The sequence below is a fragment of the Lissotriton vulgaris genome, unplaced genomic scaffold, assembly GCF_964263255.1.
Source record: "Lissotriton vulgaris unplaced genomic scaffold, aLisVul1.2 SCAFFOLD_5010, whole genome shotgun sequence".
NCBI lineage: Eukaryota > Metazoa > Chordata > Amphibia > Caudata > Salamandridae > Lissotriton > Lissotriton vulgaris.
In genome coordinates, this window is record NW_028244049.1 from 11,101 (window position 1) to 32,894 (window position 21,794).

The following is a 21,794-nucleotide window of genomic DNA, read 5'->3' on the forward strand; positions in this document are numbered from 1 at the left end:
TACCAAAAATACCTTTGAAGAAGCAAAGAAGCCGATTTTCACCTGCTAGATTCACGAAGCTCCGCGATGATTTCTAGACATCAGATCATGTGAAGCAGGAAACGGGCAATCAAGGTTTCAATTGATGCTTCGATCGGCACAACTAGCAAATCTTGAAAGACGAGGAAGACTGGATCGTCGCCAAAATGTAGTGAAGAATCAGATTGCAGGGTCGTGAGTACAGAGGTTTTATTTGCAGAATATGTTCAGGAGTAAAAGTTATGTCTATCCTGCCTCAGCAACCGCCAGGATCAGAATGAAGAACATGGAATTAAAACACACTAACACTCTAGGAACAGCAGCATGTAATGATGTCAATAGAATATCAGGCACAACAGCTACTCACCCGTGAGGGTCTCAAGGCGCTGAAGGGAGGGGGGGTGCTGCTACTGCTCGAATACACACAACAATCAATGAGAGGAGGGTCTAAGGGCGGGTTTACCGACCGACCAGGTACATGCCCCAAACACAATATTATAACAACAAATAATACCTGGGAGTCATATATAGTAAGTCAAACAGAATGGATCACAAAACCAATACTACGCAGATAACACCCGTGAGAACATCGTGCATGCTGGTAAATGCAGGCCAAGTCAAGGCTCAAGAGCATATGGAGAAAATAGTTCCCATCAGAAGCCACACTGTACCGCCCTCTTTATCATCATCTGGGTTCTCCTTACCCAGGAGACAGAACGGCCGGTCTGATATTACCGTGACCGATAAATGTGACAAGTGGGTAGTATGTTTTGTACAAAAATTAACGTGGCTACTGAAAAAAGCAGTGTATAGTGGTAGGAGTGACAAAGTGAGGGGTTTTAATAAAATTAGGTGAATCGGGTAGAAAAACAAATTTTATTAGTATCTCCCAATCCCTAAGGTTGCAAAGCAAGTGCAAGTGCGGGTTTGAAATAATAACCGTACTTGATGGTGGTCAACATGTTTCTGCATCAATCGAACAAATTTTCAAATGCATTCTTCAGGACCTTGTTATATAACACTACTGCTTAGAATAAATAGTAATGAAAAAATATCACCTGAAAGTCCCAGGTGTGTACTCAACCGTATACTGTTATCGCATTGTATCACACGGTATTGGATCCAGACGGAAAGACAAACAAACGAAAAGACAAAAGAACATGAATGTATCATATTCCCGTAGTTTTTACAATAAAAACCACAGTGTGATGGAGTCACATTCACACCTACTAGGAAAAGAATTCCAGTATACACACTCACCCATATGTGATGGTTGAGAGGCTTCACCCCACCTGGCTGCAGCTCAGGTTTGAGGAGCACCGCTCTAAAAACAATTTATGAGTTATTTTTAACAATATTTAACAAAGAGTTAAAAAGGAGTTTACACGGAGGCAAAAGATGGCTTAGTTACTCCATCAAAAAATACATTGGTTCATTGTAGGTGACCCCGCCTGTACTAAACCCCAGCAGTCAGACTGATGGCTAAATTAGAATTGTGACACGGAAGTTCGATAGTGTGGAGAACAATACACTAACCGTGTTCACAAAATATGTATATATGGCCGCGCTTAGGTAGAACAAGTTTGAGCTTTAACCTCTTCGCCGCTAATGACAAGGGTAACTCGTCATGGACTTTCCATTGATTTCAATGGAAATTGCAGCAGAGGAGTAATTGTACCTTAGCAGCCAAGTGGTTAAGGGAAACAGGAGAACGAGGCTGCTTTAAACGCTTGCGCTGCTTGTCTTGTGCGTTAGTATTGTCAGGCTTGCAGCGTGCGCATTAGCAAGCGAGCACTGTGCAGCCCGCTTACCTGTCCGTCGGTGTCTCCTGGCAGTTATCCGAACTGTCTGGGGGGGCACCGGCGATCGTGAATGAGAGCTGTTTGTACGTGCGTCTTCAGCTCAATGGAATCACGTGATCCGATGCGGTCACGTGGTGCATGGCATGCTGGGACATGTAGTCCGAGACAGGTCTTTGAAAAATAAGTTTCTTTGAGAATAAGGCATATTAATATTTGGGCAATGATTACGCAAGGAAAAAAGCCATTGCTATGTGTCAGGGCAATAATTAATGCTAGGACATATAGTTCGAGACAGGTCTTTAGAAATTCATTACTGTCTTCAAGGCATATTATTGTTTAAGCAATGGTTACGCAGGGGAAGGGCCATTGCTATGTGTCAGTAGCAATAATTAAGAATGGGTAGGAGCATCTAGAGAAAAACCCGAGCCTGTATGGTGTTTGTAAGTACGTTAGCAGAAATGCCAGTTATGCTGGAAGGGACTAAAAGTATGAAATGGTTAGAGGGACATCCAAGGTATTGGCTCATTAAGACCCTCCTTATCGCTGTTCAATCGGTAAACCCATTTTTGTTCAATTTTAAACAGGAAGCGGCTGATGTCATTACAAGAATCAGGAATCTGTGGTTGTTCCAGGACTGTCCAACAAAAGTCATCAGGGCCATGTCCTTTCTCCAGAAAGTGTGCAGTAAGGCGAGTGGCCTGTTTTCGGCATCGCACAGTACTTTTATGTTCTTGTATCCGTGTCCTTATTTTTCTGGTCGTCATGCCAACGTATCGTAGTGGGCACGGGCATGTTATCAAATAGATGAGGTTACTGCTGTTGCAGTTTGTGAATCTATTTTGTATCCATGGGCGGTTAGTCCCTATGTCAACCACGGTGGATTTACAAGTTTGGGGACAGACAGTACATGCCCCACAGGGGTGGTGGCCTACAACAGGGGGTAAGTCCCACAATGTGCCCACTTGTCTTGATTCTTTGTTTCGTGGGCGTGTGTGGACTAACTGGTCCTTAAGATTTTGTCCTCTTTTGAAGGCAAAGTTTGGTAAAGCGATGTCATCACCTCCAGTTTTCAGAATCGACCAATGTTTCTTTATGATCCTTTGTACTTGGTTTGATCGACTATTAAATGTATTGACAAAGGCAATGCGATTGGTCTTTTCTTTGGGAGGGTGTATCTCCAATAGAGACTCTCTGTTATTGTTAGATGCCCTCTTTTTAGACTGACGGATAATCTTCTTTGGATAGTTTTTTTCGCTCAATTGGGCTTCCAGATTTTTCGAGTGGATCTTGAAGGCCTCTTTGCTGGAGCAGTTTCTTTGCACCCTGAGAAACTGGCCGAAGGGCAAGTTGTCCCTTAATGCCCGTGGATGACAACTGTCATATCGCAACAATGCGTTTCTAGCCATCGGCTTGCGATAGAGCTCTGATTCAATGCCAGTTGGAGTTGCATGTAACCTCAGGTCAAGGAAAGCCAAAGATGTCCGGCTATATTCTATGGTGAATTTAAGGTAGACATTCTTACTATTCAACCATCCATGAAAGGACACGAGATCTTCTTCCGTGCCTCGCCACACCACCAGGATATCGTCAATGTAACGTTTCCATACATGTAGTGATGGTAGATAGGGGTTGGCGGGCGTCAGGACTTCTTGCTGTTCAAAGTTATGGACGTAAAGATTCGCCAGGCTCGGCACGAAAACACTGCCCATACTGGTCCCGGATGTTTGCAGGTAAGTAGTGTCCTCGAAGCGAAAGTAGTTTTCTTTCATGGCAATTTCCGCTAAATTCATAATGAAGCGTGTTGGAGTGATGGACTGATGGTTGCTCTGTTCCAGCAAAGCACCTACTACCTCCAGGATTTCGGTTTGCGGGATTGACGTATACAAAGACTCTACGTCAAACGATACAAGAATATCAGTATCGATGTCAAATTGTACTGTTGGGAGGAGTCTCAGGACATCTTTCGTATCCTGCAAGAAAGTGCTAACGTACTTACAAACACCATACAGGCTCTGGTTTTTCTCTAGATGCTCCTACCCATTCTTAATTATTGCTACTGACACATAGCAATGGCCCTTCCCCTGCGTAACCATTGCTTAAACAATAATATGCCTTGAAGACAGTAATGAATTTCTAAAGACCTGTCTCGAACTATATGTCCTAGCATTAATTATTGCCCTGACACATAGCAATGGCTTTTTTCCTTGCGTAATCATTGCCCAAATAATAATATGCCTTATTCTCAAAGAAACTTATTTTTCAAAGACCTGTCTCGGACTACATGTCCCAGCATGCCATGCACCACGTGACCGCATCGGATCACGTGATTCCATTGAGCTGAAGACGCACGTACAAACAGCTCTCATTCACGATCGCCGGTACCCCCCCAGACAGTTCGGATAACTGCCAGGAGACACCGACGGACAGGTAAGCGGGCTGCACAGTGCTCGCTTGCTAATGCGCACGCTGCAAGCCTGACAATACTAACGCACAAGACAAGCAGCGCAAGCGTTTAAAGCAGCCTCGTTCTCCTGTTTCCCTTAAAGCTCAAACTTGTTCTACCTAAGCCCGGCCATATATACATATTTTGTGAACACTGTTAGTGTATTGTTCTCCACACTATCGAACTTCCGTGTCACAATTCTAATTTAGCCATCAGTCTGACTGCTGGGGTTTAGTACAGGCGGGGTCACCTACAATGAACCAATGTATTTTTTGATGGAGTAACTAAGCCATCTTTTGCCTCCGTGTAAACTCCTTTTTAACTCTTTGTTAAATATTGTTAAAAATAACTCATAAATTGTTTTTAGAGCGGTGCTCCTCAAACCTGAGCTGCAGCCAGGTGGGGTGAAGCCTCTCAACCATCACATATGGGTGAGTGTGTATACTGGAATTCTTTTCCTAGTAGGTGTGAATGTGACTCCATCACACTGTGGTTTTTATTGTAAAAAATACAGGAATATGATACATTCATGTTCTTTTGTCTTTTCACCTGGGACTTTCAGGTGATATTTTTTCATTACTATTTATTCTAAGCAGTAGTGTTATATAACAAGGTCCTGAAGAATGCATTTGAAAATTTGTTCGATTGATGCAGAAACATGTTGACCACCATCAAGTACGGTTATTATTTCAAACCCGCACTTGCACTTGCTTTTTAACCTTAGGGATTGGGAGATACTAATAAAATTTGTTTTTCTACCCGATTCACCTAATTTTATTAAAACCCCTCACTTTGTCACTCCTACCACTATACACTGCTTTTTTCAGTAGCCACGTTAATTTTTGTACAAAACATACTACCCACTTGTCACATTTATCGGTCACGGTAATATCAGACCGGCCGTTCTGTCTCCTGGGTAAGGAGAACCCAAATGATGATAAAGAGGGCGGTACAGTGTGGCTTCTGATAGGAACTATTTTCTCCATATGCTCTTGAGCCTTGACTTTGCTGCATTTACCAGCATGCACGATGTTCTCACGGGTGTTATCTGCGTAGTATTGGTTTTGTGATCCATTCTGTTTGACTTACTATATATGACTCCCAGGTATTATTTGTTGTTATAATACTGCTCGAATAGCCAGGTCTTGAGGTGCCTCCGGAAGGTGAGGTGTGCGGGGAGGGAGTTCCATGTCTTGGCGGCCAGGTAGGAGAATGATTTTCCTCCGGTTGTGGTTCTGCGGATCCATGGGACGATGGCGAGGGAGAGGCTGGCGGAGCGGAGCCGGCGGGTGGGAGTGTAGAACGTGAAGCGGTTGTTGAGGTATACGGGACCCATGTCGTGGAGAGCTTTGTGTGTGTGGGTGAGGAGCCTGAATGTGATCCTCTTGTTGACGGGGAGCCAGTGCAGGTCTCTCAGGTGGGCGGATATGTGACTATGGCGAGGGATGTGGAGGATGAGTCGTGCGGAGGCGTTCTGTATGCGTTATAGTCGTTTCTGGAGTTTGGCGGTGGTTCCTGCATATACGGCGTTTCCGTAGTCCAGTCGGCTAGTGACGAGGGCCTGGGTGACCGTCTTTCTGGTTTCGGTGGGGATCCACCGGAATATCTTTCGGAGCATGCGCAGGGTGTTGAAGCATGATGACGAGAGGGCGTTGACTTGCTTGGTCATTGTGAGAGTGGAGTCCAGGATGAATCCCAGGTTGCGTGCGTGGTCCGAGGGTGTTGGTGCGGAGCTCAGTGCTGAAGGCCACCCGGAGTCGTCCCAGGCGGAGCGGGATTGTCCGAGGATGAGGACCTCCGTCTTGTCTGAGTTCAGCTTCAGGCGGCTGAGCTTCATCCATTCTGCGACGTCTTTCATTCCTTCCTGTAGGTTGGTTTTGGCGGTGGCTGGGTGTATGGTGAGGGAGAGTATCAGCTGGGTGTCGTCGGCGTAGGAGATGATGTTGATGTTGTGTTTGCGTGCAATGGCGGCGAGGGAACTCATGTAGATATTGAAGAGCATTGGGCTGAGCGAGGATCCTTGGGGTACGCCGCAGATGATTTTGGTGGCTTCTGAGCGGAAGGGAGGGAGGTGGACTCTCTGGGTTCTATCGGAGAGGAACGAGGGGATCTAGTCCAGGGCCTTTCCTTGGATCCCAGTGCTGAAGAGGCGTGTTATTAGGGTGTGATGGCATACGGTGTCGAAGGCTGCCAAGAGGTCCAGAAAGAAGAGGGCGGTTGTTTCTCCGTTGTCCATCAGGGTCCTGATGTCGTCGGTGGCTGCGATGAGGGCGGTTTTGGTGCTGTGGTTGGCTCGAAAACCGGACTGGGAAGGGTTGAGCGAGTTGTTTGTCTCGAGATAAGCAGTCAGCTGTTTATTGACAGTCTTCTTGATGACCTTGGCCGGAAAGGGAAGAAGAGAGATGGGGCGGAAGTTCTTGAGGTCTTTGGGGTCTGCAGTGGGTTTCTTCAGAAGGGCGATGATTTCTGCGTGCTTCCAGCTCTAGGGGAAGGTGGCTGACGTGAACGAGATGTTTATGACGTTCCGGAGATGGGGTGCGATGATGGTGTCGGCTTTGTTGAAGATATGATGGGGGCATGGGTCCAAGGGGGAGCCGGAGTGGATGGAGTTCATGACGTTGGTGGTTTCTTCAGTGCTGATGGGGGTCCAGGCACCGAGGGTGGTGGTGGGGGTCGTTGGTTCGGTGACTGGAGGCGGAGTCTGGGGTCCGAAGCTGTCGTGTATATCTCCGATCTTTCGGTGGAGGAACGTGGCGAGGGAGTTGCAGAGTTCTTGCGATGGCGTGGTTCGTTGTTGCTGGCGCTGGGGTTGGAGAGTTCTTTGACGATGTTGAAGAGTTCCTTGCTGTTGTGGGTGTTGTTGTCTAGTTGCTCTTTGAATGATGTTGTTTTGGTGTTGTGGATCAGCTGGTGGTGTTTGCGGGTGGCAGTCTTGAGGGCTGTCATGTTTTCTGTAGTTTGTTCGTGGCTCCAGGTTTTTGCGAGGGTTCGGCAGTACTTCTTTGATTCTTTGAGGGCGTCTGTGAACCATGGAGTTTTCCTGTAGCCGGTAATGCCTGGGGAGTTCTTCAGAGGTGCGAGGTCGTCGGCGCAATTGGTGATCCACTGTGCGAGGTTGTGGGCTGTGTCATTGGTTTCAGTGGTGCTTGTTGGTGGGTTCTGGCTCAGCGATGAGAGGAGCTGGTCTGTGGTGATTTTGCCCCAGTGTCTGCGGGGGATTTGTTGGGTGCAGTGGTGAGATGTATACTTTTTGAAGGTGAAGTGGATGTATCTGTGGTCAGTCCAGTGTAGTCCGGACTGAAGGAGACGTGGTTTCTGGCGGAGAAGATGGGGTCGAGCGTGTGGCCAGCGATGTGGGTTGGGGTGTTCACCAGTTGTTTGAGTCCGAGGTTGGCGCCGTTTTTCTCCAGGTGGAAGTTAAGGTCTCCTAGGAGTATGTATTCTGGTGAGGCTAGGGCGTGCGGGCTGATGAAGTCGGCGATGGTTTCAAGAGCGCTAGATATGAAAAATACGTCAACAAATATCAGTTAGACTGCACATGCTACATTTGATATGCGTATAAGCCATTGTGTCTGACCAGCGTCGCACCCTTAAGTACAACAGAAAATAGAGGCCACGTTGTACATCTTCAAAAAAAATCTCTAATAGCTTCTTCGCTGCTGCTTAAACGGCAGTTCTATTTCATCTTCCAAGGGCTGTTCAGTATACATACATCCTATTTATTTTAAAAGGTTTTGTATAGCACAAACATGACCAAAGGGGGTATCAGAGTGCTTTACAATTTAGCAATCACGAAATGTCTAAGAGAAAGTAACAGAAAACCAACAGAACAACATACAATCATCGCAGTCTCCTAGAAACTAGCATGCCTTTGAGAGCCTTGGAAGCTAGGGTCCTAAGGCAGAGGTTTCTTAATTAATATTGCTTTAACTTCCTTTTTGAACGAGGCAGTAGAGGGACTCAGTCTGACTTGAGGGGGAGGGAGTTCCAGATTCTTGGGACGATACCCGAGAAGGCTCGATTGTAAGATTTCTTTTTATGGAATTTCGATGTATTGAGCAGTAATGTGCTGACACTTCTAGAGGATCTAGAGCCAGCAGAGAGCACAAGTGATTTTGCGGGTATATCAGGGTGTTGAAATGAATGTTTTCATCGGCCATGCAAGCAATTTTTAGTTGTATGCTTGCTTCATACGGGAGCCAATTTAGGAATTTCAGCTCAGGAGTGAAATGATTGTTTCTTTTAGAACCTGTTATGAGCTTTGCAGCAGAGTTAACAGCTGCCCTAAGTGGAGCGGTCTTCGATCTAGGAAGGCCGTAGAGGGTTGCGCTTCCATAATCCAGCTTAGAGATCACTAGGGCTTGCACCTCAACCTTTAAGTCATTAGAGGGAAGGAACAGTTTTGTTTTCCTTAAGATAATCAGTTGGAAGGTTGCTCTTTTGGAGAGTGCACTAATGTGCTTCTGCATGTTCAGACTCTTATCGAGCAATATTCGAAATGAGTTCATGGAATCAATGATGTGTGGCGTGCAATTAAGAGCTGTTAGTTGATTCATCCATTCTTCGATGACTGGTGACTGTTCGAGTTGGACGATTAAGAGCAATTCAATTTTAACCGTGTTTAATTTCAGGTGGTTAAAAGTCGGCCAACATTGGGTTTTCTGTTAAACTGAGTTGAGGGACCTGATGTCTTCAGGCGAGGAGACCTTCAGGTACACTTGGGTATCATCCCCCTACAAGCGATTGTGAATGCTGGATAATTTCTGAATTTCTGTTAATGGCTCAATGAACAAATTGAAGAGAGTGCGTGAAAGTGAGGACCCCTATAGTACCCCCAGAGTGACCGGTGAGGGGTGAGACAAAGACTGGTCACCTTTAATCTTTGGGGTCTATTGTGGAGAAATGAGGAATACAGTTTATACAGGCCCAGCAAGCCCCATCCTATGTTCCAATAGGTCGATTAGGATGTTGTGCTTAACAGTATCAAAAGCTGATGATAGGTCGGGGAGGATCAAAAGGCTGGATTCATTCTGATCAAGCATTCTTAGCGCATCGTCTACAATGTGAGTGAGAGCGGAATACGTGCTTTGATCCTGACGGAAACCAGATTGGAATTGGTCTAGAAGTCGGAATTGATCAATGTGGTTACAAAGCTGGACGTGAACATATTTCTCTAGGAGCTTTGCCAGCATGGGAATGTTGGAAATTGGCCGATAATTGTGTATGTCAGAATGATCTGCGGATGGGTTTTTTAAAACAGGGTTGACTTGCCCAGACTTTAGGCAATCGGGAATAGCACCTTGCCGTAGTGAGGCATTGACTATCTTAGTCCAAAGTAGGAGTATGGAGGCTCTGATTTCAGAGAAGAAGTTCAATAGCAAGGGGTCGTTAAAGTGGGTAGATGGTTTAAGAGTAGCAAGAGTTTTGCGTCTAGTGCTTTCATCCGTCAGTTTTGAATATGCTCCAGGAAGCGTTGTTTATGTCGGGAAAAACCCGAACAGGAGTTGTCATAACAGACCAAGAAGGAAGGAGGGTGTTAGGTGGTGTGATCGATTGTTTCGCCAAGGTTCACCGTAGTTCATATTCGATCTCAGTAGTCTTTTCAAAGAAGAAGTCAGCAAATTCTACACAGTTAAGCTGCAGACCAGGACCCGCTGATGAAAGGTTAGGTTGACTGATTGAAGCTTGACGAGCTCTAACAATTTTTTGGTTTGTTTTTTGCTTGCTGTAATTGGGTTCAGAAATTGCTAGCTTTAGAGCATCTAATGCATTGTTGTAGACATTTCTTAATGATCTCAGGTGGTTGAGATGTTTGAGGGAGGGAGAGGATCTCCACAATCTTTCCGCTAGTCTCACATTTCGTCTTTCTGTATTTAGACTGCCATTGTACCAAGGTTTGGAGACTTTGGAGGACAATCCTTTTAGCTGTAGAGGTGCCATGGAGTCTAGAACACTTGTCCTGGAGCGGTTATAGTGGTCTGTAAGGTGATGGACATCCAACATGTCCCCAGGAGGGGGCAGGATGTTATCGTTAAGGGCAGTCAGATCACACAAATTGCTGTATCAAAGGCTTCTGTTCCAGTGTCTGGGTTTCTTAGGCTGGACTTTGTTAACTCTCACAGAATCTGAGATGAGGAAGGTGATGCAGTGGTGGTCTGTCCAGTCACACAGGACGGTAGATTTGGCACCAATAAGTTCTCCACCTAATTGCTTAACTGCTACTAAGCGGTCAAGTAAACCGGGACAATCCCTGAACTAACAGAAGGTGGATCACCTATGTGACGCTGCTAGTAGAACACCAATATAGAGTGGGAAAGGAGGTACGTCCTTTTGTTTTATATTCCCTCACACACCCTAGTGGCGTCATGCTTCATCATAGGGACACGCTGACGCCTTGAAGTCAGGGTGGGCTCGACCATCTTTCAGGGAGCGCTTCATGAGAGGTTTGCAGAATAGGGCCCTTAATGTGACGCAGTCTGTCTAGTTAATACTTAAGAGTGCTGCGCAAAATGTGATAGGAGGATTTCTAATGGTAAGTGCTGCAGATATGTGTTGTTGCTGTGCTGCTGTGAATAGCTTTTCATTGTTTTCAGTGTTCCTTTGTTTAACAGAGCTTGGAAAATGTACAGTACAAACCTCGGCACGCACTTGAGATGGTTTATGCCAATGTGCAGGATCCTCGCTGCCTGAAGCATTATGCCTCCGTGCCTCCATCCTTGTACAGCACTAGGTGACTCAGAGAGCGTGCTGAGGTATAAGGGAACTCTTTCAGGCACATTATATACAAGGGAATGACTGTTCAATGTGTACATGGTCACACTCCTGTTTAGACACTGTGTACACTTGGGAATGACAGTGGGGCCAGTTCACAGAACTAATCTCAGATAAAATACTAAACTTACTACTTTTGGTATTCACAGACAGCATTTAGTAGTAGTACAGTTAGGGCTCCTAACTGCCTTTTGTGAAACCCGAAAGTCGCACGGTTAGGATTTTGTCTTAGTTTGGTAGTAGTAAAGTTAGGAGTCCTAACTTTACTACTACTAAATGCCTTCTGTGAATACCAAAAGTAGTACGTTTAGGATTTTCTCTCAGATTAGTTCTGTGAATCGGCCCCCGAGTGTCCAAGCTGCAAGGTACGAAGATTTTATTCAGACCTCCATGGTGTATACTGGTATATGATAGGGCGTGAGTCTCCATGGTGCTAGGTGTACTCAAATCTATTGCAGTAGTGTGTATACTATTGACAGAGGTCGCGAGGCTCCATGGTGTTAGGTGCACAGAAACCTACTGAGGGAGTGTGTATACGAGTGAATTACAGGGTACAGATACAAGGTCATTCAGGCTAGCACTGTATACATCTGTTGATTACTAGGTGTGAGACGTTAGAATGTGAGGTACATGTGAGTGCATTATGCCTGGAGATGATTGTACATGTGCCTATATTGGAAACACATGAGTGGAGTTGAACTGGAGTACATATTTGCTATCCTTTGCAGAGTACGGATGCCCCTAGGTTTATCAACCGGATCAGGATGTTAGACTCCGGTCCTCGTAGTTAGTATTAGAATAAATAGTATAATATCTGCTCCAATAGCAATTTCTTGTGGAATGAGGCGGGGTTGCCCACTGTCGCCCATCTTTTTAACGATAGCTCTGTGATCTGTAGTCACTAATTCAGGCATTATTCTGATCATGTGCTCAGTTATACCAGCCGTAGACTTCGAATTTCACTTTATTCTGAGGATACGAGTTTCAATATGAGTCTCAACCCAATAATGCAGAAGCTCAGAAAGGTACGAACTATTTAGAGTATCAACATAAACTGGGGTAAGTCACGGATATTTCCTCTTACCACTGACACCAGTAGGTTGCCTTAGAGTTTCCCCTTGAATAGTGTGATGGTTCAGTCAAATATCTGCGGATATGGGTCAATTGGGACATCAACTAATTTATCCACAGATGATGGTGTCACTTTCACCAAACCAGAAGATCCAGTTACTCAATTATTTACTCTCCTTCTTTCCTATCATTTCCCCCCCCCCCCCCAATATGAGTCTCAACCCAATAATGCAGAAGCTCAGAAAGGTACGAACTATTTAGAGTATCAACATAAACTGGGGTAAGTCACGGATATTTCCTCTTACCACTGACACCAGTAGGTTGCCTCAGAGTTTCCCCTTGAATAGTGGGAGGGTTCAGTCAAATATCTGCGGATATGGGTCAATTGGGACATCAACTAATTTATCCACAGATGATGGTGTCACTTTCACCGGTTGTATGGCATCACAACGCGGGCTTTTACCACGCATGCCATTACAATACTGTTTTTACAACGCAAGTCGTTACAACGACTTGCGCTGTAAGCGCTGGATAGAGGAATAGTTTCATTTTCTATTCCAACTCCAGCCCACGTTACAGTAGGGAAGGTGTTGGAATAGAAAATTAAACTATTCCCAATCCAACAGCGCCCTCAAGCGCAAGTCGTTGTAACGACTTGCGTTGTAATAGCAGTGTTGTAATGTTAGCGCGTGGTAATACCCGCGTTGTAAAGGCTGTTCCCCACTTTCACCAAACCAGAAGATCCAGTTACTCAATTATTTACTCTCCTTCTTTCCTATCATTCCCCCCCCCCCCCCCCCCCCAATCACTGGGGCCTTTTTTCAATCACTTTTGTCGCTGATCGTCACTTTGCAGTGGCAGGCAAACAAACCCCGGCTTCGGTGACACTGGCATTCCATCAGCGTGGATTCAAAGTCCCTGACCTGGAGCGGTACTACTTACGTGCGCAGGCGCACTGTGCGCACTACTGGTTTCATCTGACACTTTACATGCCACACTCAGACGTTGAATTAGTTAATAAAGCCTCCGTACCTTCGAGTCCCAGGTGGGCCTACGATCCTTCCGACACCTGACATCATTTCCAGTCCTGCCTGAGCGAGGGGTGAGATGAAAGTAAAAGCTGGACTGGACATAATCTCCGCTCCCACTGCCTTATCACCCGAGACAGATTATGACACGTGAGAAGAAAGTAGTCGCACAGCTGTGGCTGTAGTGTGGGATTTATACAAACGTGAACACTTTATTGGACTTAAATCCATCACAGATACAGCAAACCTCACAGCTCTAAACGCTTTCCTATGTTGTCAAAACTGCCTATTTACCCCGTCCAGCACATTATGAAACCCGATCACGATCAACGAAGTATGAAATGCAAGATCACTCGACAAACTATCACTCTCTCACACTGAGCACTGTGGGTTTATACTGTCAATGTTTCCTGTAACTTGGCAATTTTTCTTTATTGTTCTGCAAAGTCAAAACATTTGATTCTGGAGTGTCTGTGCTTGGAGTTAGCATTGCTCAAGAGTGCTTTATTATATTAGAGTCGTGAGTGTTTGTGCACTCCTGTGTGTGTACTCAGCAGTGCCTGTTCTGGGGAAGGGGCGGCTACAGCTCCTACTCCAGCCTCAGCTCTGTTCTCCGGAGAAGCAAGTACGGGAAGAGCCTGCGAGTGAAGGGGGTACGGGGGAAAGTGTAGAGAAGCTCCATGGAGTCCGCATTGTACAGGGACACCAGCCCCCCCTCGTAGTCCAGATACACCCCCAGCTTCAGGGGCCTTTCACGAGGGGACAGAGGGGTCATAGGGGTGGTGGAAGCCCAGTAGTGAGGATGAGGATCATCCCCATCACCATCACCACCACCATCACCACCACCACCATCACCATCATCACCATCATCACCACCATCATCACCACCACCATCACCACCACCATCATCATCACCACCATCATCACCACCATCATCACCACCACCATCACCACCATCATCATCATCATCACCACCACCACCATCATCACCACCATCATCATATATCTTCCCCCACAGCACAGCCCAGACTCCCCCTTGAGTGGACCATAGGATCCGATACTCGCTCTCTACAAACTCTGCTGCGACCCCCACCATCCATCCCCCCAACCCCTCCTGCAACGGCTGCACCTCCCAGTAATGTCTGCCTGATGTGAACCCCTCACTCCCCAGCACACAGGGCAAGGAGGTGATTCTCTTGGGGGTGTCCAGCAGGGTCTGCCATGTCTCTGTCCATCTCACACGTCTCCCCCCCTCAGACAGGAGGAGCTCAGGATGTGCTGTGTCTGGATCCAGAGTCACCGTCACTGCAGAGAAGAGAATCAGAATTAGGGATTTAAGATGCAACACAGAGGACCAATCACAACGAACCACACTGCACTTTACAATATACTACACTATACCACACCTACCTGGGGGGAGCGCACTGTACTAAACAATACACTGCACTATACAGCTCCCAAGCAAAAGAAGCGCACTATATGTCAAAATGCCTATGCGCACACACACAAAAAGTTTCTTTTACAGTCGTGTCTCTGTTTAGTGACACATTGAAAACGCCAAGGACCATAAAACATAATAATGCAGTTTCTTGGGGTTTGTTGACGTGTTTTCAGATTTTATTCCACAACCAGCCGACACGTGTTTCGTCGTGTGCAAACAGTATATTCGCGACTCCTCAGGGCTATGGTGCAGAAATCAAAAGATACAAGGTCACTCTACTGGTGATACTTCCGCCCCAGCGGGGCTCGTGACCAAAGGTAAGTAGTATCTTCGAAAGAAAACCAATTGCGACAATATGTCCCGTGAATATGTGTTCCCACTGGAATGCATCCTCGTTGCGTAAAGAAGTATAAGCGCGACTCTCCTCGGAGATCGCACTGGAGACGTGTGGCTCCTGTGCAGTATGCCCGGGATGTGTGGCAAAACAAAGCCTGGAGTGGATGACTCCGGAATTGTGTGTCTTGGATCGGACGAGTAGTGTAGCTGATCTGTTTCTTCCCGGGTCGCAGTGTTCCAAATTTGTTTGTTGTCCTTGGCATTTTCAATGGTGTCACTAAACGGAGACACGTCTGTAAAAGAAACTTTTTGTGTGTGTTCATAGGCATTTTGATATATTATGTTTTTGTGTATGTTAGTTAATTCTAGCACACTATTGGAGGGGTGATAGGGACTTCCGCTCGCCAGTTGCACCACTCCCACTTCCCACAGCTACTACAAGCTTTGCGCACACTGTAGGCAGAGCGCCCGAAATAATCTGTGTATTAAAAACCCTTTCCGTGTATATCAAAAGAAGCGCACTGTACAGTATATTGCACCATACAACACCTACCTGGAATGAGCACACTGTACAATACACTGACTATACCACAGCTACCTGGATGGAGCACACTGCACTGTACACTGCACTACACAGGACCTATCACAAAGAACCACAATGTACTTCATACTGCACTACTCGGCTCATATGTAAAAGGAGCGAACTGTCAATACACCACACTATTCAGCACCTACTTGGAAGAAACACACTGCACTATACAATACAATACAATACAGTATACCGCACCTACTTGGAAGGAGCACATTGTTCAGTGCTGCACTGGACAGCACCTATCTGGACAGAGCATACTTTTGTAATGTACACTGCACTAGAAACTTCCCCTTCTGGAAGGAGCGCACTGTACTGTACTACACAGAACACATCTAGACAGCAGCTATCTCAAAGGACCACACCATACTAGACAGTACCAATCTGAAAGGGGCTCAACCTACTGTCAACAGACTGCACTGTACAGCAACTACATGAAAGGAGTGCACTGAACTGTACTGCACTGTCGGCACCTCCCTGGAAGGATACACCGGACAACCCTAGACACCACCTAATCTGAAAAAAGCATACTCGTGTGTAGTGTACACTGCACTAAAAAGTACTTATCAGTAAGAAGCGCTCTGTACAGTACACTGTGCTGGACTTCACCTATTGGGAAGGCGTGCACTGCACTGAACACTGCACTAGCAGCACCTATCTGGAGGAGCAGAGATGTGCTTTATACACAGTTCTGTTGTAAAAGGAGCAGCGCACCCACGAGGCGCTAGATATGGAACATGAGGTGGATGGGGCCAAGCCTAAACAGGAACCAGTCACTACACTGCAGTACAGAGTACAACGCAGCGAGTGCCGTGTGCTTGAGAGCCATCTGTACTAAACACTGCACAACACCCACTGCCCTAGGTGAGACTGCACTACACAGCTCAGGGTACCACAGAGTGCTCTGCAGACAGTACACTATCCTAAATGGTAGGGTGCACAGCTGTATGTACTTCTGTAGGCCACACTGCTACCAGTGCACTGTGCTAGGCTTCCACTGTACTAGACGGAGAACTACACCAAATGGAAGACTGCACTAAAAAAACCTCACTGCACTACAGAACACACTGTAAACAGTACACTGCACCAGATCGCGGACTGCACTGAAAAAGGTAATTGAACTAAAGAACACTGTAGACAGTACACACTGTACCAGACAAAATACTGTGCCAGATGGTACACAGCACTACAAAGGTAATTGTACTGCACAGGACACTGCTAGACAGACCACTGTGCAAGTGGACCCTGTACTAGATTGTGCACTGCACTAGACAGCACAATATACTACAGAGCTACCACAGATAGTACACTGTGCTAGAGTACCCCCCCACCACACACTGTCCTAGACAAAACACTGAGCTTGAGAGACCACTGTCCTACCAACTGTGATAGATACTCACAGTACTAAACTGCACACTGCTCTAGGCCACTCTTTGCACTCGATTATACTCCGTAATACACTGTACAGGGTAATATACAGTTTAATGCACACTCCACTAGACAGCACACTCCATTAGATGGTGCACAGCTCTAGACAGCACACCACAAAAGACCACAGTACCTGATGTTAAGCTGAACAATATACCACAAAGATAAGGAAAGCACACTGCATAAAACAACATACAGCATATCACTGTATAAATTAGTAGAGGGAACACTGTGCAAAGCTGCACATTGCTCTAGACAACACACAATGAGAGGCAGCACACCGCACTGGATGGTATACTGCACTTGACATTACAGTGCAGGAGGGGGCACATATTCCTAGGTGCGCACTGCACTATGAAGCATACTGTACTAGACCACACACTTCTAAAATAGTGCAATGCACCAGACCGTGCACTGCACCAATTAGCACACTGCATGAGATTGCTACTGCAATAGGCCGCCCAAAGTGCTAAACTGTACACTATACACTGCACTAGAACTAACTGTATTAGCACACTGCACAAGAAAATACACCTTACTAGATAGTACATAGTTCTAGGCAGTGTACAGCACTGGAGTTAACAATACAATAAACAATACACTATTTCACAAAACACTGCACCAGACAGCACACTGTCACACTGCATTAGATGACGCATTGTCTAGAGAGCGCACTGCACTACTCAGTACACTATACTACACTGACCACAGTGCTGCGCCAGACAGTACACTGTAGGACATGGTAGATTTGTGGCACCATCTCCCTTCCCAATCACATCTTTTTATCTTTAGAAAACATTGCAAGACTTTTCTGTTCATGCACAACTGTAATTGTATCTATTCTCCACTCTTGTTTTTCTTTCCATTTCCTTGATTCCAGGGGGTCGGAACGGAGACTGGATCTCGGTTTGTTACTTCAAGAGCTCAGGCAATTGGGTGGAGCACCCGTACGCACCGGAGATCCCATTGGGGATGCTCACTGCATTGCCACACGGTGGGGACTGGTCCCCCCTTATGGAGTGGGAACGACAAGGACTTCACACGATAGGAGATCTATACGAGTATGGAGGGCTGTTGCCATTCCGGGCCCTACAGGAGAGATATGATCTCCCTGATGGAGACTTCCTGCTTCATGCTGCGGTAACAGCCGCTATTCGAAAGCATTGGAAGGAGGAGCAGGTGGAACCGGCGACTACCATGGCCTGTCAGTATGTCGTGATGGCCGTGGGAACTTTCAAGGCAGTTACATGCCTTCAATCTGGGATGTTGCATGAGGGACTCCGACCACTAGATGGCCTTAAATTGAAGTGTGAGGCGAGCATAGGCAAACCGATACCGGACACGGTGTGGGGGTCACATCCTGTGGAGAACCAGGAAGGGGAGTAGGAACGCGCGCTTCCAGCAAGTGCAATTTTTTATCTTGCACTGGGCTTATTTGACCCCTGGGAAGATTCGGAGGTATTTCTAGGTCAATGACGCAGCATGCCCCAGGTGCTTTGAGCAAGGGGTGGAGTTGGAACATATGCTCTGGAACGGTCCGGCTCTGGGGCGATATTGGGCGGAGGTAGGGGAGCTCCTAACTGAGATTACAGATCGACATTTAGACTTTGAAATGGCACTGTGCTTGCTGCACTGGTTCCCACACACCGCCAAGACTAAAGTAACCAGTAAATTCATTGACTTAGGCTTATTCTTGGCAAAGCGGGAAATCACTTGGCACTGGAAGTCGCGGGCAAGGCCGTCGAGCAAGAATGGGGGACAGAGCTATATAAATGGGCAAGCAGAGAGAGTTCCATTAGGTTGCGACAGGCTAAGCGAACGGCCAATGAAAAGGCTCTAGATTTGGCCAAGGCTTGGGACACGTTGGTGCAGGCTCTGCGGGGGTACCAGAGGGAAGATTGAATTGTCCGAACTATACATGTGATACTTACCAATGCGCACTATGTCATGAACAATGTCCATATAACTGGTGCGATGTTCCGAACAATGTACTGGAAATGTGCCAACACCAATGCCCAAATGGGGGAGGGATCCATGGGTTTAGTTGGAAGTAACTTTGAAGACATGTTTGATGACACTAAAAATGTGGTGCAAGCTATTTTGGTTTGTATGCCGATTAAAATCAATAAAATATGTTTAAAAAAACAATGTGAATTGCCCACACCTCAATTATTGAAATTTATTTAGAAAAAGGCAAGTGTAAATCAATGACACTTGAGCAGGTAATTTTATTTATACCCATTACTCATATTCTTCTGCTTTTTTATGAAAGTTCTTTTGAAGACAGAAAAGATACACTCTAACAATCATAACAATTGACTAAACGACTTGTACAAAATACAAAAGGAAAACAATCAATATGGCAAATGGAAACACAGAACACAACATATTAACACATCAGTTCATTAATATTTACAAATGAATTTCCTATTCCGTGACAACTAAAGCTGAGTGAAAGCAAGAGCAAGAACTGTATTTTTCTTTTTTACAGAAACACTTAATGGAACACTTGGCTCCTGCAGAATGCCGACACGTTTCAGGTTCGAATGACACGTTTTCGAACCCTCATCAGGGCTTTATCAGTTGTCGGTGATTGAAACATAAAACAACAATGGACCTTTAGTGAAAACCTAATACTCGAATATGTGCCTCTAATCAATAAGATTGTAAGGAAAAATACCTGTGAATATCAGGCTCCTTAAATTTTAGGTGGTGGACATGGGGGACGGCACCTCTGTGGTTTGATTCTATAATAAAATAGAATGTACACTATTTGAGAATTTGGATGTGCTGGTCTCATATTTAAACGGCGGCGTAATATCATTAAATGCCACCTACCTCTACATGCACCGTCCGGCGCCTCTTTAGAGGGAGGAGATTGTGGTCGCTGCTCTTAACCTAATTCAAAAAAACGACATGCTAGTATTGTACGAGAATGATTGCTTCTTTTTAAAATTGAGGAAATTTAAAGTGACCCCGTACCTCTCGTCTTGGTAATGCAGTGGAGGAGATATATAATCCAATCTGTAACGACAATTTGCGTGTGGTTTTTGTGACCCGGAAAAACGGAGGAATTGTCAATACTAATGCATGTGTCAAAGGACTGACAACAACTTTTTGTAAGGGCGGACTGCAGCCTACCTGGGATGGCGGCGTATGTCTCCGTCACCCAGGCGTTTCTAGATGGAGCTTTACAATTCGGCTCCGTGTTCAAAGGCGCGCTCTGTGGGGGAAAGCGAGGAGGCATGATTGCGAGCGCCGTAAGCGGATTTAGACAGAACGAGCACGCGAGCAAGCAGCGCTTGTTCTTACCTGCGGTTAAACAATCGATGTCCCCAGTGTGAGGCTTCAGATCGAATGCCTGACAACCCGCGGGGGCCATCTTAGTGCTATTTGAATGCGAGACTGATTGGCGTCCCGGTGTATTCTAGGACACGTGGTCCAATTCCTAATGATGAATGCGCCGAATGTTTACTGGAGGAAACCAAATCGGGCAATTGTGGAATGGAGTTGAAAGAACTTAATTGTACAACAGAGATTTAAGGCGGGGATGTAAAAAACGTATTTACAAGTCCCGGATGTCTGCATTAATCATGTATGAACAAGACTAGTCAGGGGTCATTTTCTGATTGAAAGATAGCTATTGTCGGAAAAGCAGTCAAATCCTTGATAATTCGGACATACTATTCAACCCTGTGAGTGTGCTGTTAAATTTAAGAATTAAATAGGCTTCCTTTTGTAGTAACGCCTTGTTAAGTTGCAAGAAGACCCCACAAAACATATCCAGGGTCTCATTTCACAGATATTGACTGAAGGCAAGGAGGAAGGATTCCTTGGTCCTAAGGAATTTGATTTCCTCAATAAACGGTTTCCAAGCATCCCAATATTGTATCTTCTACCAAAGATCCACAAGAGTCTGGCCGACCCTCCCAGAAGGCCTATAGTCTCCGGTGTAGATTCCTGCTTGGAACCCATATCTAAATATGTCGATTTTTTCTTGAAACCTTTTATCAGAAACGTTAAATCATTTCTGAGAGATACTACTGATTTCCTAGTTAAAGTTGAAGGAACATCATTCGACCCCCAGACGCAAATGATGGTATCAATGGACGTCACGTCCTTATACACGCAAATTCCCAAGGAAGAGGCCCTGGAAGTGATCGAGCTGTACCTAGAGATGTGAGAGCGTCCCCATAGGGTACCTACATGTTTTATTCTAAAGCTGGCTGAAATCGCCCTCAAGAAAAATTATTCTGTATTTGATGACCAATTTTACATGCAAGTGAAGGGCACTGCCATGGGGTGTCCTTATGCCCCAGAAATGGCAGTGCTCTACATGGCACAATACGAAATGAGATTCATTGACAGTAACAACCCATACAAAAGAAATATCATTCAATGGTGGCGTTACATTGATGACGTCTGGCTCCTGTGGCAGGGGAGCCAGACCGATTTAACTAGATTCCACGAATGGATTAACATGAGGCACAGCGACATAAAATTTTCCATGGAAGCGAGTAACACTAGAATTACCTTTCTGGACGTAGAAGTCACTTGCCTGGATGGAGCACTAAAGGCCTCACTACATAGAAAGGCCACTGACAAAAATACAATCTTGCATCACAGCAGCCACCATCCGAGAAATTTAAAATCTAATCTACCTTTTGGACAACTACTGCGTATACGCAGGAATTGTACGGAGATGAGCGATTTTGATCACCATGCAAAAACATTTTGCGAAGAGATGACACATAGGGGTTATCCAAAGAAACTCCTCAAGCACTCATACAAACATGCACGGTTCACGCCAAGAGAATGTCTGTTACAAACAAAAGATAGGAAAGAACTGGACCGTGTGGTGTGTGTG

The 21,794-nt window shown here is 45.7% G+C and overlaps 1 protein-coding gene across 1 annotated transcript in view; it reads right to left on the reverse strand.

Moving 5' to 3' along the window:
• Positions 1–13,316: 13,316 nt before the first annotated feature.
• LOC147668172 (tripartite motif-containing protein 60-like) overlaps positions 13,317–21,794 on the reverse strand; it is a 42,724-nt gene continuing 34,246 nt past the window's right edge. Inside the window, exon 5 of the mRNA XM_086948728.1 lies at positions 13,317–14,438. Coding sequence (XP_086804854.1) covers positions 13,723–14,438 — 716 coding nt within the window. The 3' untranslated portion in view covers positions 13,317–13,722. The remainder of the gene's footprint in view (positions 14,439–21,794) is intronic.